We start from the raw sequence: 17856 nt of genomic DNA, 5'->3' as shown, positions 1-17856 counted from the left end.
GCCTTTCCTGTGCCAAGCAGCCCCACTCCTGAGAGGAGGTGCAAATTAATAGGGAGCCCAGAGTGGGGAGCAGGGAGCACAGCTGCTTGCTGCTGGATCCTCAGTCCTGGATGACCAAGTGCAGCTCTATGTGACATGTAAATATTTGGCCTCATATCACTCACCTATCAAGGTTTCATAATAACCAAGAATATCCCAATTATGCAAGAGTACTTATGAAATTATCAAAATAAGTTTTGTTTTTTTTTTAATGTCTATGGTACATCTTAGGAGACAGCCTGTCAAACTATCAAGTCAATGACAAGGGGTTATCATTGTTGGCACATCTGGGAACCACTGGCTTGAGGCTGAAAGTTGAGAAGCAAATATATCACTGCTTTCTGTCCAGGAAGCCCAAATAATTTGGAAAATTATTAATGTTTAGCAAAACAGTTTAGCACGAAAGTGTCTAAAATGCTGAGAACGGAATTGTCCGTAACCACCCTTCAGGTGGGAAAGAATAAAAAAAAAAATCTCCCAGTTTTTTTTTTTTTTTTTTTTTTTTTTTTTAAGATTGAATTACAAAATTAGAAGGAAAGGAATGCAGCCGAGGGAGAGTTGCATTTCAGTTAAGCATTTGATTTCAGTATCGCGCAATTTTCATCAAAAACGAGTTCTTCTGAGAAGGACCACGAGAGAAAGAGAAGAAGCAGAGAGGAGCAGGGAGAGGTCAGAGAACGGAAGCTGATTCGGGCAGGGAGCCTGCTGCTGGCCCCTCACCCTGCCGTGGGAGCAAGGTGCCAGCTGCCCTCCTGGTTGCAAGCTAGGGTGGGGATTCCAGGAAGGAGCTTCCTGGCTCTCAGGGCCAGCCTGACACCCCCTGCGCGGGTGGTTGGTTTCAGGAGTGTTGATGGAGGTGGGACACTTTGGCCAGGCCCCCATCTGCAGCCAAGGGCATGCCCTTCAAGGTGGCTACGGTGAGGCTGTAGTCAGCGTCATGGTGGTCCCCTCAGGACTCCTGAGCACCAAGCCATCAAGCAGTGAGCTCCTACTTCCTCCTGAGGCTGTGCCTTGCCCTCAAGTCACACAGCTAGATCTCGGCAGGGTCCCCACTGGAACCCAGGTCTCCCAACCACAGCTGTCACTCTGGAGCTCTTTCTACCACATTTCTCCTGAAGCGGTCCAGCAGGAGACACGCTAGGGGTGGAGGCAGACACTTCAGCAAAGACACTGAGGTGAAGTCCATTAATCCAAGGAGGTTGGCCTGTCAGGGGCAGCTTCTTAAGGACACAGAAGGGGAAAAAACAAAAGCAAGTTTATACTCACAGGGGAAACATAATCTGTGATTATAAATATTTCATGGGCAAAGAAAGCAGCACCGGCTGAGAGAATGGGGCGGGGGAGGTGGACGGCAAATTAGATCCCAGTTTGCAAAGTGATAGGGCAGCTGGAAAAGCAGCATGGCTGGGCTATTCTGGGCTGTGTGCTGAGGCCTGCGTCACAGGCCTGGCCACCCGGCTGTGTTGAAACCACAGCCTTCCAGTGGTCAGTGCAGAACACCTTAGGAGGAGTGCTTAAGTCCATGGGAGACCAGAGGGGACAGCAAGGACAGAGTCATTTGGATGACTCTGGTGAGCTCAGTAGTAGGGAGGAGGGCAAGGGGGTACAGCAGAGCACTCAGCACCCTGCAAGGACATAACCAAGGGCAGAAAGAAGAGAGGGCGTGACCCCAGAAAGCAAGTGACCAGAGGAGCAGCAGGCCAGCTCAGTTCCAGCTGTCCTGAGGAAAGGCCCAGCACTGAGCAGGCAGTGCAGACTGAGGATAACAATTCCACCCCTCCTTTGTGCCAGGCCAGGGGTCTCTTCCTCCCACAGCCTTTGGGAGCAGCACAGACGGCAGGAAGTCAAGAGTCTACTGAGTACCAGCTACTGCAGCTGCAGAGAAACCCCCCACAGGCTAGGCTTTGGTCAGTCCTCCTCAGTCATGTCCACCGCTGCAGCAGAGCCCGCCCGTCCCAGACTCCTTCACCCCCTCTGGAGGGCCTAATGGAGAGGGGCATGAGTTTCCCAGACACCCAGAGCACCTGAGTCGAACTTAAAGGGAGGGGAGCAGAGCATCCCTCGGCTGGAAGATGCAAAGCTGGGCAGCAGTGAGCTGGAAGAGGGTCCACGGGACCCAGGAGAATCAGCATGGCAGCCTGCAGGACCTCAGCCAGTCAGAACCAAGTCATGATGGCAAGGACTTGCCAACTCCAAAATGAGACCCATGACACTGTGGTGAGACCCTGAATTTGAAGTCACAGGATCTGGCTTTGAGATCAGTTTAACACTTATTAGGAATAGGGTCCTAAGAAATCATGTTACCTCTGAAACTCAACCAATGCCAGCAAAGCCTGAGCATTGTGCGGAACACCAAGAACATGCATAACCTGAATGTTTTCTAATTTTACTTTTATTCCAATGTTGGAGTTTTTTTTTTTTTTGTCAGTGGACTTTTATTTATTTATTTATATGGGATACTGAGAATCGAACCCAGTGCCTCTCACGTGCTAGGCAAGTACTTCACCACTGAGCCACAACTCCAGCCCGAGAATATTTATACATAGCTACCTGCTTGACATCTCTTGGATGTACCAAAGGTACACGCACCCAGCCTGTCTGCTACTGCATTCCCTCCCCAACCTCAGGCACCCTAGCTTAGTGCTCAGCATGACTATCCACCCAGGCATATAAGCCAGAAACCTCACACCCCTCCTTGCCTTCCCCACGTTAGCTCACCCTAGCCAAGTCCAGTCAACTGTTTTCTCCTAGAGGTGTCCACTTGCCTCCATTCTACCCTAGTCCACTTCAGTCCCTTGCATAGTCCATCAAAGCCTACGCTCATCCACTCCGACTTCCTAAAGTCCCTCTGAAGAGTAAGTCTAACGTGGTATCCCCTCCCCCCATCCCAACCCTGCTTGCTGAATACAAGAGCATCCCATGCCCTTGGGATAAAATAAAGCCTCCTTCCTGAAGCTTAAGAGGTCCTAAGCCAGAGGACCTCCACTCCTCTCCTGGCCGGTTAGTTTGGATCTTAAATGTCCCCCAGGGGCCCACATTAAAAGCTTGGGCCCCAACCCATGGTACTATTGGGAGGTTGTGGAAACTTTAAGAGGTAGGCCTGTGAGCTGGGATGTGGCTCAGTGGTAGAGCAATGGCCTAGCACGGCTAGGCCTGGTTTCCATCCCCAGCACAACACACACAGAGTGAATGGGGCCTAGTGGGAGGTCTCCTGGCCACTGGGGGCAAGCCCCTGAAGCGGACAGTGGCCCCTTGTCTCTTCTTTTTCTTTTACTTCTGGGCCTCAAGGTGAACAGCTTTGCTCCAGCCCACAATTCCCTCCACGGTGTGCTGCTGTGAGCCAGAGTGAACCTTCAGATGGTGGTTATCTCAGGCCTTGGTCGCAGCACAGCAGGATGACTAATACACAGCCTCATCCCCACCTGCTCCTGCCACACTGGTTTTTCCTCCAGCCTGTGGCACTTACCCCAGTGCCTCCTGCTTCAGGGTTCACCCACAGTCTCTTCTCTCCACCTGAAACTTTTCCCCTCCTCTCACCTAGCTAATGTCTATTTGTTTATTTTCACTAAAGTACAGTTCATTAATTATTTACAGATGTATACACTCATGAAACTCCCACACAGATCTAGATTGAGAGCATTTCCAAAACTAAGAATTCCTCACTGGGCTCAGGAGGCTGAGGCAGGAGGACAGCGAGTTCAAGGTTACCTTCAGCAATTTAGTGAGACCATGTCTTAAAATAAAATTTTTAAAAAGGGAATGGAGATGTAGCTCAGTGGTCAGCACCCCTGGGTTCAATCCCTAGTACCACACACACACAAAATAAGGTTCCTCTTGTACATTCTCATCCACACACTCCCTACCTCCTAGGAACCTTGTTTTGACTTCCACTACAACACCTAGTCAGGCCACAGCTGAGGCAACCTTTTCTCTGGGAAGCTGCCTCTAATCATACTGAAAATCTAACTCTTTATCATAGGCCCTTGTTAGGCTTGGGGTTTTGTATTTGTTTGAGGAGTTGATTCATGCTGGTTTTGTCTCCCTTGTGATGCTGTAAGTTCCATGGGACAGGAAATCGCTGGCAGCGGTTAGAGCTTACTACTGCCAGGTGCTGTTCTAAGCACTTATAGGCACTAGCTGACTGAACCTTCTCACCGATCCTATCAAGTATTATATCACTATTATATCCCCATTTTATGGGTAAGGAAATAGAGGCACAGAAAAGTAAAATAATTTGCAAGTTGTGAAGTGGTGAGTGGTGGAGCTGGGATTCAAACCCAGGCAGTCTGGCTACAGAGCTGTGTTCTTTACCATTACACTACTCTGCCTCTCAGAGGCCGCTGAGATATTTAATAAGCACCCAAGCTATTTTAAATGAATGAATTTATAAATCACATGATAAGATCCCATCAAGGAAACTGAGAGCTCCTAACCTCCCCAATGAGGCCAACGAGTGAACAGAAGATAAACTGTCACTGAATCACCTGCAAAGGCCCAAGATCACGTCATCTCAAAACAGAAGGACAGGTCCATTTCGCCACAAGTCTACGCCACTGGGCATAAAGGAGTGTTCTGAGAAATACTCCAGAGTGAAGAAAGGCCAGCATCTGGCTCCACTGCTCCATTCCAGAACCTAGTAATCTTTATGAGCATTGACGCCTCAAGTCCTCTAAAACAGGAAGAGGATACTGTGGATGGAAAACAGAACAAAACCCTTTCGGTTAGAAAGTGACAGATTCCATGGCACATTTATACATTGACCTTTGATTCATACCTGTTTCCCAGAGCCTAACAATCCTGGATAAACTCATATTACAGGATCCAAACCAGAAAAGCAGAGGCCCAGGCCCCTGCACCCAGGCTGCTCCGTGCGGGAAGGCTGGCCACCTTCCAGCTGCTTCAGTGTGATGTACCTCACAACCACATCTGAGAAAGCACAGAGGAAACACACGACAGTGTTTATTCTCTCGTGGGACACCGTGACGCAGCACAGAAGCCCCGTGGCAGGCCGGCTCCGCTTAGCCGAGGTGGAGTTCTTGGAACTGCTCTGCCCACGAGGTCCCGAAGCTGGCGGCCTGGGCTCTGCTCACACAAAGTTCTGAGCAATGGCCAGCACCTTGGAATATTCGCCTTCCTTCTGGCGCAGGCTGCTGGGGATGGGTACTTTAATTCGGGTCCCCACAGGATTCCCGTTGTCCTCAATGAGGACCACGTTGTTAGAGTCGAACCTGGGGGTCATTCGGGGGCCAGGCATGCGATGTCCCACAATGAGCGCCTTTTTCTTCTGTCCCCTGATGGCCAGCAGAATCCGGTCACCCACCTTGCCCACCCCATTCTTGTTATAGACGTGGATGCACCGAGGAGGGCGATGGTACGGGGTGTTCCCCAGGGCGCTGTTGTCCACCACTCGCACCCGCGTCATCTTCTGAATAGCACCGACGCTCCCAGTGGTGCTGGTGAGAAAGGGAAAAACAGGCTGTGGCCTGCATCTGTCTAGACCAAGGTGGTGGCCTCTTGAGAAGGCAAGAGAGTTCACGTTAGCCCCCCGCCCAACACACACACACACACACACAGCCCTGGAGCCTTGACAGACAGGCAGGACTTACGTATACCCAGATTCCCTTACAATCAAGCGCTTCTGCTGCTGTGGCAAGATCTTGATTTGGATGGGCTTTAAAGAGAACACTATTTTTCTATTACACCATACTTCACGGCACCTCTAACTTAAAGCCTCTGGTTTCCAGAAGGTCTCTGAGAACTCAGAGGAATCCCTTATGGGCCAGGCCTATCCAACGCCTATCCTGCAAAACCTGCTTCCCCAGATACACTCATCCCAAATGTTCTCATCTACATGTTGCTGGGGACCTGAAGATGTGAACGGGCTTGCCAAGGGAATCCACTGACAACGCAGCAGAAACTGGAACTGAGTCAAGGTAACAGTCTTATAGTACTAGAAAGGGTCGTTTCCTTTTGTCTGGTTTCTAGAGCACATGTTAAAGGCAGATCTGGTGTTCACAGGGCAGTCTGATCACACTGAAATCTACTTTCCAGACGTCACTGCTGGCAGGAATCTCAGGGCCTCTTCTCCCATTCTACGTACCCAGCCTTGGCAGTTCCATCTGTTCTCCTCACGGCCAACTAGTGAACTCTATCTCCAGGCCCACGTCTCTCCTATATCATAGTCCCACATTTCCTCTCTCCAGGGCTCCCCAAAACCCATCCTACCACCAATGCACATGGACCTCCTGCCTGCCGCTGCAAGCCCTGTTTGGTTGCTGCATTTCCTACCCAGGGACTGTTCCCCAAGGAACTCCAGCTCCCACCCACACACCTGTTCTACCATCAGACATCCACTGCCAGCAGGCCCTACTGACCCCACCTCCTAAGTACTGTCCCTCTCTGCACCCTCACTGACGATGTCCTTCATCGAGCAGCTCACTCCACAGAGACTGTGACGCTGGTGTGCTCACTGGTTCCTCCTGCACCTCACTCTGCGGACGAGAGCTCTCTTTGGAAGAGAAAAGTGATGCCACTCCCCTGCACAGAAACGTCCAGTAGTTCTCCACTTTCACGAACTGATCCCAACTTACCCACCTTCCGAGGCCATACATCCTACCACTTCCACACCAGCAGCTGGCAGGAACGATGGGCATTCTCTAAGCACACCACCTCTCAGCCTCCCTGAGGACCTGGGCAGGCCCTGTGCCCACTCCCCTTCCAGGGAGACTGCCTCCACGCACATCTCCTCCTCCTGCCCCCTCCCTCCCCTTAGCAGCTCCAGTCTCGAGCCTTCCCAAGCACCCTGTTATGATACTCATCACATTTTCTTGGAGTTATTTGTTTTCGAATTCCTTCCTGCAGCCCACTTGAGAGCTCTCTCATGACAGGAAGCAATTCTCATTTTACTCTGTATGACCAGCCCCAGGCATAGTGCTCAGAAAATGCCTGTGGCATGGGGACACGGATGGGATAGGGCTGTCCTGGCTTAGTGTCTAGAAGGAGGAGAGGGGGTCGCACTTCAAACAGGCTTGATTTTTTTTTTTTTATAATAAGCAGTATTATTTTGTAATTAAAATGAATTTTCCATTCTTAAAAGATAGCGTTTTAATGCCCCAGGGGAATGATAGGTCAAGAGACGTCAGATTCACTGCAAGAGTCTCACAGGGACCAAAAAGTAACAAGCTTTCGTCATATGAACAAGCTTCCGCCAGACAGAACCCACCTCTTCATCACCCCCACTGTCGATCATCCCCCAAATCCCAGCTCAGCTGATTCCTTTAGCTTTCCCTGACCCCAAGAAACCTCCCTGAATTTCTCCTCCCAATCCAGTTTCCACACTAATCAGCCCTGATGGGAAGTTTACTCAAAGGCACAGTTTTAAGAACTTAATGAAGAAAGTTACCTGAAATAGCGCGGGCCGAAGGCTCTGCTCACGTAGATGAAAGGGCCCCAGAGCCCCCTAAAGACAGCCATGGAATCCCCAGACAGCAAATCCTGAGGGAAAGGGGGAAGAAAAAAATTGAATTCAAAGTCAGAGTCCTGACTCAGAGCCAGTTTTCTTTGGGGACTTGTGTGGGAGATGGCACTTCTAGCGCAAGATCATTAGTCACTAAATATAAATCTTAGTGGTTAAAAGATACACAGACGATTAGATGGAACTCCAGCTTCAATTCTGCTGATTCACATTCTGACTCCAGGGTCCGAGAGCAGGACGGGCCCTCAACAGTTCCACAGTGAGTGACATACCACAGAGGATGTCTGCATCGTCAAGTCACTCCCGCAGGCAGGAGGAGGACATGAATGCTCTGGCATACCCCTCGCCAGCGGCTACTTCCCAAGTCAAGTCTTGCAGTGCCACAAAACTGCACACACACTATCTCCCTTGAATGGTTTTTGATATCAGTACTTTTTATTTTCTTTTTCTTTCTTTTTTTTTTTGCGGTGCTGGGGATCAAACTCAGGACCTTGTGCTTGTGAGGCAAGCACTCTACCAACTGAACTATATCCCCAGCCCGATATCAGTACTTTAATTCCCTAAAAAGAAGTAGATTAGGGGCTGGGGAGATAGCTCAGTTGGTAGAGTGCTTGCCTTGCAAGCACAAGACCCTGGATTCGATCCCCAGCACCACCAAAAAAAAAAAAAAAAAAAAAAAAAAAAAAAAAAAACACCAGCCTTAGCAACAATTTAGCAAGGTCCTAAGCTGTCCAAACAGCTGCCCATCTGCCTGTCACTATATCACCTTTCCCCCAAATGTAACAGTCAGAACACCTGTATAGCTCAAGGTCAACAAAGTAGAGCCAAAGACTGCCCTTGCCAAATCACTGTCCAAAGTCTATATTTGGGTCAGTCTCCCCAACAACACTAACATGGTAAACCCATCGACACCATCTTAGAGCTGAGAGTGGGCTTTGGGAAAGTAGGCAGAGATGACAGAGCCAATGTCAGCCCCAGACTCATGACTCCAGTCTGCAGACTTCGACCTTAACAATTAATTATGGAAGTCACCAGTGTTCTGCAGCACCTGAACCCCACTTAGGGGCATGATTAAGAAAGCCTACAGTCTGCTGGTGATTCCAGCTGCCAAATTTGCTTATTCTTCCACTCAAACACTTGGCTGCAGAGGGTCTCATTCAAGAGCTCTGCAGAGTCAAACCTCTACACTGTAGTGTTTATATGTGGCAGTTTTTCGCAAGTTCAAAGCACCTCAGATAAGACTTTATTTAATAAAGGTGTGTGTGTGGGGGGGGCCTTTCACTACCACAGAAATACCGACACATTCTACAAATGCACATTAACTACAAGTCAATCCCAAATCCCAGACTTACTCCCAAGCGTTCTTCTTAAAACAACCCAGGAAGCACTGGCCAAATATAATTATGATCAGAAAATTAAATCAAAGGAAGGCAGCTAGCTTACGAAACTAGTAACAACTGACACACACAGAATCGTAGACAAGAGACAAATGATAGACAGATGAGGCCAAGTTCACTTTTACGAGCTGAGTGACCCTGGGCAAGTAACTAAGCTGCTGAGCTTTTCCCATGTGAGACCCAGGAACATGAGCAGCACCTGCTCACAGGAGGACTCGCCAGACAAGGGACACAAGCCCTTAGCACCACACCTGGACTCCACACCAGACATTCTCCTCCTCATCTGTCAAATGATAGACAGATGAGGCCAAGTTCACTTTTACGAGCTGAGTGACCCTGGGCAAGTAACTAAGCTGCTGAGCTTTTCCCATGTGAGACCCAGGAACATGAGCAGCACCTGCTCACAGGAGGACTCGCCAGACAAGGGACACAAGCCCTTAGCACCACACCTGGACTCCACACCAGACATTCTCCTCCTCCTTCTGATGTCGCATCTCACTTCACAGATTAGGAAACTGAGAAACAGAGATGTGAAGTGACTTATGTAGAGACCCACAACTTGTCGAGGGCAGAACCAGAAGCAGAAGTGGCTCCAGTCTGGGGCTAAGGGCATTCCAGCCAACTCGGCAGCCCTGGCTCCTTTCTTTGTGAACATTTACTGGGTGGGTCAGTGTTGGGCACTAGGCTAAATGCTTTGCATTGCCATCTCATTCAGGCTCATAAAAACTCTATGGAAATAAGTACCAGTATTAGCCTCAGTGTTACACACAAGGAAACAAGGCCCAGAGAGGTTAAATAACTTGACCAAGGTCACACAGTGAGGACTGACAAAGCAGAAATTTGAACACAAATAGCTGGCTTCTGAACCTATGCTCTTACTCAACAGGGAGTAAACATGGCAACCATAACTTAAATATTAATGTTTTTTCCAACTGTTAAATCACTCTTGTTCCATCAAGAATATTGATATCACGAATGAATAAAGAAAATGTGGTTTATATGCACAATGGAATATTACTCAGCCATAATGAATGAAATTATGGCATTTGCTTGTGAATGGATGAAACTAGAGACTATCATGTGAAGTGAAATAAGTCAATCCCAAAAAACCAAAGGCCAAATGTACTCTCTGATATATAGTTGCAAACACACAATGTGGGGGCAAGGGCGGGGGGATAAGAGTTCACTGGATTAGACAAAGGGGAATGAAGGGAAGGGAGGGGAGACGGGAATAGGAAAGGCAGAAGAATTAATGGTACATAACTTTCCTATGTTCATATATGAACACGCGACCAATGAAACTCCACACTATGTATAACCACAAGAATGGGAAGTCATACTCCATGTTGTATAATATGTCAAAATACACTCTGCTGTTATCTGTATCTAAAAAGAACAAAAAAAGAGAGAATGCTGACATCACATGCTCATCCTACTCACAGCCCTCTGTGCTTGCTGAATCAATCGAAATGCAGACAAACACCAGGTGAAAATTATTCACTTTAATCCAATTGAAGTTTTGAAGATAATCTGTACAGTGTGGGTGGCGGAGAGAGCTCCACACTGAGCAATAACTAACACTGGGGTGGGGGACACAGCCCTGAACAGCAGCCCTTCTGGTCTAGGCTGCCGTCCCCTCAGGCCCCAGTCGGGCTCTCCAGCCTGACGCCAGCAGGCCCTTGGTCTGGCTTCTTGGGAGGAAACAGGCTCCTAGGCTGCTCCTCATCACCTGCCTCCCCCTCGCCTCTCTCTCTGGAGCGTGGACATTGGTCCACCAACTGCAGGAGCATCAAGGGGCTTCCTGGAATGCCCCTGGCTCGGGATTCATCACCAACCCCAGCACTCAAGGCACCTCACTGAATTCCATATATCAGTCAGTGCACAAGCCCACGCCCCTCTCTACCTCTCGCTCACAAGCCCCCCCGGCGAACTATGCCCCGCTCTGCCCACACCCTCTGACCTGTTCCCACTTCCTTCAAGAAGCCTGGGTAACACTGCAGCACCAGCTGCCGTTCCCACTGCACACGGGGACATCTGCGTGACCATGCTGGAACTGTCAGAGAGCACGCACTATCAAACACAGACACTAAACAAACTTGAATACTTTTTTTTGATGTCCCTTAACATTCTGCTCCTTGCTACTTATTATCCAAAACACAAAACCCACAGAGGACCTGATAACAGGGCATCTAGCTACAGGAACTCAGCAGTCACATGGACTCAGATGGCAGTGACTCCATGTCCTGCCCTGGACACACGAGTGACAAGAGTCATGCCTCCAGGGAGCACTTCCATTTTTACAAGAAAAAAAATTGAAAATATTCACTAGTTCTTTAGTGATTTTGATATTGACCTCCCTCCTGCCCCAACTTAGACACCAAATGGACATCAGTAAGCACGACTATGACCTTAAAGCACAAGAGTCAAATACTTCATTTACTGTATTACATCTCTCTTATCTCCCCCAAAATAAAAAATAAACTATCACTCCCTCCACATCCTCCCCAGAAGGTCCTGATAAACAGTAGGAATACAACAGGCATTTGCTGAATGAAGTAAACCCAGGCAGGTGGGAGAAAACAGGCCCCGCCTCACCAGGGCTCCACGCCAAGGGCTACCCCACACTGTGGGACCCTCGCCTACCTACCAAGAACCTGTGACCCACAGGCCAACACACTTTAGAGCACTGCTGGTGGCAGGATGGTGGCTGTCAGTGGTGGGTGTAGCCCCTCCTTTGTTTGCAGGCCCCTGGAAACCTCCTGGCCTGACGCCTACCTGCCCACCACCAAAGAGCTGCTTCAGACCAAGAAAGAGCAGCAGAGGCAGCAACTGACTTCAAGCAACTGATGGACCTTGGTGTCATTGCCTTGCTTAAATCCCTCCGGTGGGCACAGGGCCTGGTTCACTTCAGACCTACTCCAGACATAATGCTTTCAACAGGCAACATTATTGGGAGTCGAAACTCTTGGAGGAAGCCACGTTTCTGGAAGGCAATGGTGCCAGAGAGGGCTTTTCATGCACCTCCCAATCAGCACTGAGCACTACCCTCCATTTCAGGGTATAAATCACACAGCCTCTCTTTTAAAAGGGAAGGGGGAAGGGAGGGGAAAGAGCAATTGCTTAATGCCATCCATCCGAGAGCCAGGCTCATTTTCCATCTTGGCTTAACTTTAAGATCCCTTCAGTGGTAGAAGCAAGCGGGGGCGGGTGATGGGTTTCACCAACACACAGGTGAGTTGTTCGCTTGGCTCATCACCCCACAGGTTCATTAGAATAAACGCTCCCAGGGAGCAGGGACTGGAACCTGCCCTGGTCAGCACTACACAAGCTCAGGCCCCAAACAGTGTGTGGCACACAACCAGGGCTGAAGACCTATCTGTGCAACCCACAGAACTGATTTGCAATTCAACCTCCAGCTCAAGTTTTCCCATGTTGGGGGGTCGGGAGGTTTTCTTGTGCTCTTCTACCCAGGTTCCCAGGGGCTTGGGGGGGATTCATTTTTAGGTAGATTTCATACACAGAGCCTGAGTTTGGAAAACAGACGAAAAAGAACCCACACCTCAAATGTTTGGTGAAAAGGGAGGAAGAAACCATTACTTGAGTTGTAAGATCAGCAAACGTACTCAGTGCTGCAGCTCTGCCCCAGCTGCCAGGAACTGCTTCTTTCTCTACATTGTTTCCACCTCAACAACCAGTATATTCAGGTGCCTGGTATGTGTCATACATTTTAAAGGCTTTTCAAGGAGAATGGGCTCTATAGAAAAGGGAGAAAATAAAAAGTTCAGCATAATTAGAAATGAGTGCTTAAAGGAGATTGTTAGTATGTAACAGAAGAGAAAAGAAACACTAAGAAATCAAATGCAAAGCCCAGCCACAAAAAGAACAAACTGCTAGTGTGAGCCTATGAATGTCCTTCTTCATCAAAGCAAGGGAAGGCAAAGGCCTGGCAGCTTTGAAGAATCAAATAAAGGAACTCTCAAGCGGGTGCAGTGGCACAGGCCTGTAATGCCAATGCCTTGGGAGGCTGAGGCAGGAGGATCCCAAGTTTGAGGCCAGCCTTGGCAGCTTAGCAAGACCCTATCTCAAAATAAAAAAGGCTGGGGATGTAGCTCAGAAGTACAGTACCCTTGGACTTAAAAAAAAAAAAAAAAAAAAAGGAACTCTCAGGGCACTTCACCCTATTATTCAGGCTTGATGCAGGCTTGATCCTTTGATCTTGGCAGGGTTCTCCCAATCATTCTGGACCAATAAATACTTCTGATGCTTACAGATTCATTACTATTTTGCTGTCCAACAATTCCCTTTCAGGAAGATGACTGTGTGTTTAACTTCACACATCTGTAACCTGCTGCAGTTCCCAAAGATTCCTGACACAGAGCACTTTCTTTTGATGAGTTCATTCCTAAGCACCCAATGGAAACACAAAGACAAATACGAAAAAGCAACAGTCTACAAGAGGGTGAACAGGCTAAGGACTGAACAGATCTGAGGGCTCAGGACAGTGCCATTTTACAGATGAAGAAACGAAGTCAGAAACACTGTGACACTTACTGACTCATCCCAGGTTAGAAGGCAACAAAGTCCAGACCAGAACCCAAGGCTGTTTCTATTACACAACACAATACTGGTACACCTCCAGCAGACTTCACCTAAACAAATCCACCACACACAAGGTGGGTACTCCTTTGTCAAAGCTGCCACACAAACCAGGTATGGTAGCATACACCTGTAATCCTAGACTCAGGAGGCTGAGGAAGGAAGATCACAAAATCAAGGTCAGCCTCAGCAATTTGGCAAGGCCCTAAACAACTTAATGAGACCTTGTCATAAAATTAAAAGTAAAAAAGGGCTGGGGATGTGGATCAGTGGTTAAGTGCCCCTGGGTTCAATCCCTAGTATTAAAAAAAAAAAAAAAAAAAAAAAAAAAAAAAATCTGCCACACAGCTTTAAAAACTCAGGACAATAAAAAGCTGCCTCTTCAGTAGGTATCTATGCTACACCCAGTCCAGCCTGGATCCAAATCTCAAGCTAATTCTGGTTCACCTTTCAGTTACTACTGCCAATAAGCAAACCATCCTTCAATAGCATAAGGGGCAACTTTCTACCCCAGCTGCCATGGAGAAAATCCCATTTCTTGGGCTGTGGATGTTGCTTAGTGGTAAAACAAAGCCCTGGGTTCAATCCTCAGAACTGCAAAGGAAAAAAAAAAAAAAAAAAAAAAAAAAAAAAATATATATATATATATATATATATATTATTCTCAACTTAGTCCATAAAGGATAAACAGGTCCAAGAGTTCTTAAACAGGATAAACAGGTCTTATATTTGTTTATTTAACTTGTGTCCCACCTTGTTACAAAAGTAAAGCAGTGGTTCTTATAGATACATCTAACAATTCTCACTGATTCAAGCTGTCTTTTAATGTGTATAATTTACTCTAGCTTTTTAATTTATTCTAGCCCCTCCTATCCGTGAGTCTCAGATAGGCAAATATAATTCAGAAAAAAATTTGTACCACTCTTGGTATAGTCAAACTCAGGAAAAAATGCACAAAGCAAAGTTAAGTCTATTTAATCCCACACATACTCTCCACTAGTACCTACACTGGCCAGTGGCAAGGAGCCAGGTTTATGAAGATGTCAGGTGTGCAGGACAACAAATGGTGAGGAAAAGGCAAAACCTGGGGTATACAGGACTGCGGGTGGCTAGGACCAAAGAGGAAATGCTGCTAACGGAAAGCGTCTCTCTTCACCCCAGCTTCCCCTCCTCTCCCGTCAAGTCTGTGACCTAGGAATCACTTTTCTAGGCCTACCAAAGGCACGGAAGCACATCCCCTATAATCCAAGCTACTTGGGAGGCTGAGGCAGGAGGATCACAGCTTGAGGTCAGCCTGCACAACATATCGGGGCAACACCATGGTTTTTAGTTTAGTGAGCCAGGTATAGTGGCACACACCTGTAATCCCAGCTACTATGGAGGCTGAGGCAGGAGGATCAAAAAGTTTGAAAACAGTGTGAACAACTAAGCAGGCCCTGCCTCAAAATAAAATGAGCTGGGTATGAAAGCTCAGTGATAAAGTGCCCCTGGTTTCAAAGCCTAGGTACAGAGGTAGGAGAAAAAAAAAAAAAAAAAAGTATGGCTTAGAGTGGAAAAGTGTTTCCTCTCCTTTATAAAGACATAAATAATTTTAGGTTTTTGACAGGGGCTTTCCTACTCTTTCCTGTATTTCCCTAGTGAACAATAAGTAACCTGCATCTTTCTTAATATTCAGCATATTACCCAATCCAGAGAACAACATTGCTGAGACCTGAATCTCAGTCCTCTCTTGCACACTGGTTGTCATTTTAACACACCTACAAAATCATACCAGGGTGAGCAACAACCCAAACAACCATCAGTCTTTGAAATGGAAGGTTAAATCATAACCTAACTTTGTGTGACAACTTCCAAGCACCCCTCCTCCACCTGAAGCCATAATCACCCAAGTAACACAAACATACAAAAACACAGCCAGATGCAGTGGTGCTAGTCTGTAATGCCAGCAGCTCAGGGGGGGGCTGAGGAAGGAGGATCACAAGTTCAAAGCCAGCCTCAGCAACTTAGCAAGTGAGTCCCTGTTTCAAAGTTAAAAAAAAAAAAAAAAAAAAAAAGTGCTGGGAATGTAGTCAGTAGTAAAGCACCCACCCCCACCACCCCCAGTATCAAGAGAGACAGAGAGAAAAAAAAAAAAAAAAAAAATCCAAATATCACAATACAAGGACAAGAGTGGAGTGAAACAGGTTTCAAAGGACTTTTGCATCCTCTGAGATGCTACGGGCAGAGGAGAGTCTAAATTACCATGTTCAAAGACCAACAGGGTACCTCCTGAGAAAGAAGAGTCCAGTCGAAGAATTTAACCTGCATACTCAGGAATAATAGTAAAACATGTTGGGCACTGTCTCTTTATGTATGCTATTGTGCACTCAATTCAATTCTTATCTCAGGCTTGCTGAAACGCTTCCCCTTCTCTGTCTGGAAAGGGTCACCCAATGGTCCACACACTCCTTAACAGGTGATGAACCTAACTAGGGACAGGCAGAAACAGCTCAGGAATCAACCAACCATATGTTCATATTCATGACTTTATTATTTTTAAGAATAATATTTAAGAAAGGCCTTCCCATGATCTCGGAGGTCCAAAAGCAGGTAACTATGTCCTCCATTTCCATTTTCAAGTATCCATTACTAGTGCTCTTTGATCCCAAAATGAATTTGATTGTTCCATGCAAACAATGGGTCACACTAGTTTTACTACCATCCCCTTAACAATAAAAAAATCAGCAGCCTATCCTTTTTCATCTAAACTGCTTACTCCTACCCAAAACAATTCTTAGAATCCAAGGCTACAAAGACTCCTGGCACTGGGCAGTCCACAAAGGCATCTTTGTGGACATCCACCTTTTTGTCACAGCTGAAAAACTGCTCTTTCCCAAAAAAGCCAATCTACTTCTCAACGAAATCCTAGTTCTCCAGTATTTCCAGTGAACAAAGAGTGAACTCTCTTCATAGGAAGTAACCTCTTGGAAGACAGAGATCCACTCTGTCCTTCAATGTATATTCCTGGTATACTAACTGCATCCCCTGGGCCGCCTGAATTGACCAGAAACTCAAGCTGGCAAACAGGATACAGGAAATCAAACTTTTCGAACTGTGACACATGGAAACACACTGTTCAACACCTCCTTATACACTCACATGTGTATACCTGAATCAAGTGTCAAGAAGGAATACTTATTAAATGCAACACCCTCTGATATTTCTACTTTCTTTTTAAAATGATGGACGAAATTTACTAAACTGATTTCTAACTCACCCATAGGAATCAACAGTTTGGAAAACACTGCATGGAATCAGATCTTACAGTTGCATTGGACAAGCTACCCTAGAACCTTTAAAAAGTCAGTAGACAGCACAGGCATTGACCAACTACAAGAACCAGATGCTCCCAGATAGGTAGTATTCTTCTGTCCAGCAGTGGCTGCAAGGTTTAAGTATTTCCCAAGTAACCCAAAGTGACTGCCTATGCGTCTTTCCGAATTCAGTCCAATCAATTTTTTAGAGTGGCAAAGTTCACTTGTGCCGACTGGGAAGGCAATGCTTCCTTTTTGACCCCCTCAGGAGATCGAAATTAAAGTTGGTGCTCATCGGGGCTTTGTGATCCTATTTTTGTGGGTGCCATACAGCAAGTCAGTCTGTCTCTCCATCTTTCCAGTCTTAATTAGGACTAGATGTAGTCTCTAGCGAAATGAGAAACCAGGAACCCCTGCACCAGGGGAGGCACTCAGCAGACAGAAGTGAAAGCAAGGGCTCACTCCTCTCTAGGCCACCAAAGTGCCCTAGTAAACTCATCTCCAGACCGAAGTTGGACAGGGGAGGGAGGAGCAGATAACTGCAGGAGATGCGCCAGAGTGACCTTCCAAAACGACCTCGCCACGGCTTGACCGCAATCCGCCCCTTCCCAGGCGGGCTGCACATCCTTGGGAAGGCAAGGGAGCTCAGGCGGGAGCGTGGGAGGGAGGCGCAGAAACCTCAGGGACCCCCGCAGTCCAAGGGAGAATGGGATAGAGGAGGGTCCAGGTCAAAGGCCTCCCTCCCCATCGAAACTCCTCCCACTGGCTCCCACGCGCAAAGACCCACAAATTCTCCTCACCCACGCCCGGGAAGCCCGCCTCTCCTACTGCAGGGAAGAAAGGAAGACAGGAAGAGGAGACCTAGGAGCCTAACGCCCTTCCTCAACCCCCACCATACCGCTCTCGCTGCCCCGGAATATCCCGCCGCGAGCCCCACTGGCCAAGCACCGCCTTCCCCCACGCGGCCTCTCCCCATGCGCCTGCGCGCCGGGCCTGCCTGCGAGCAGCGATCTGCGAGTGCGCGCGCAGCTTGCGTGTGCTGGCGTGGGGGGTGGAA

The 17856-nt window shown here is 47.7% G+C and overlaps 1 protein-coding gene across 4 annotated transcripts; it reads right to left on the bottom strand.

Moving 5' to 3' along the window:
- Window positions 1–234: 234 nt before the first annotated feature.
- MRPL14 (mitochondrial ribosomal protein L14) lies at window positions 235–17829 on the bottom strand. 4 transcript variants are annotated; one of them, XM_079147978.1, is made up of 4 exons: window positions 17698–17829; window positions 7442–7533; window positions 4524–5492; window positions 235–1259 (listed from the first exon to the last, which is right to left on the bottom strand). In XM_079147978.1, exons 1-3 carry the CDS (start codon window positions 17773–17775, stop codon window positions 5126–5128), a joined length of 537 nt encoding a protein of 178 aa, XP_079004104.1. In that variant the 5' UTR covers window positions 17776–17829; the 3' UTR covers window positions 235–1259; window positions 4524–5125. The 4 variants fall into 4 exon arrangements, with proteins under 4 accessions (XP_079004104.1, XP_079004105.1, XP_079004106.1 ...); XM_079147979.1 differs by having other exon boundaries at window positions 4814–5492; XM_079147980.1 differs by lacking the exon at window positions 235–1259 and having other exon boundaries at window positions 4969–5492; window positions 17604–17738.
- Window positions 17830–17856: the final 27 nt, after the last annotated feature.

Source organism: Sciurus vulgaris, assembly GCF_902686455.1.
Source record: "Sciurus vulgaris genome assembly, chromosome: 7".
Lineage (NCBI taxonomy): Eukaryota > Metazoa > Chordata > Mammalia > Rodentia > Sciuridae > Sciurus > Sciurus vulgaris.
The sequence above is the reverse complement of the archived record's forward strand: the minus strand, read 5'-3'. Positions and strand labels throughout refer to the sequence as shown.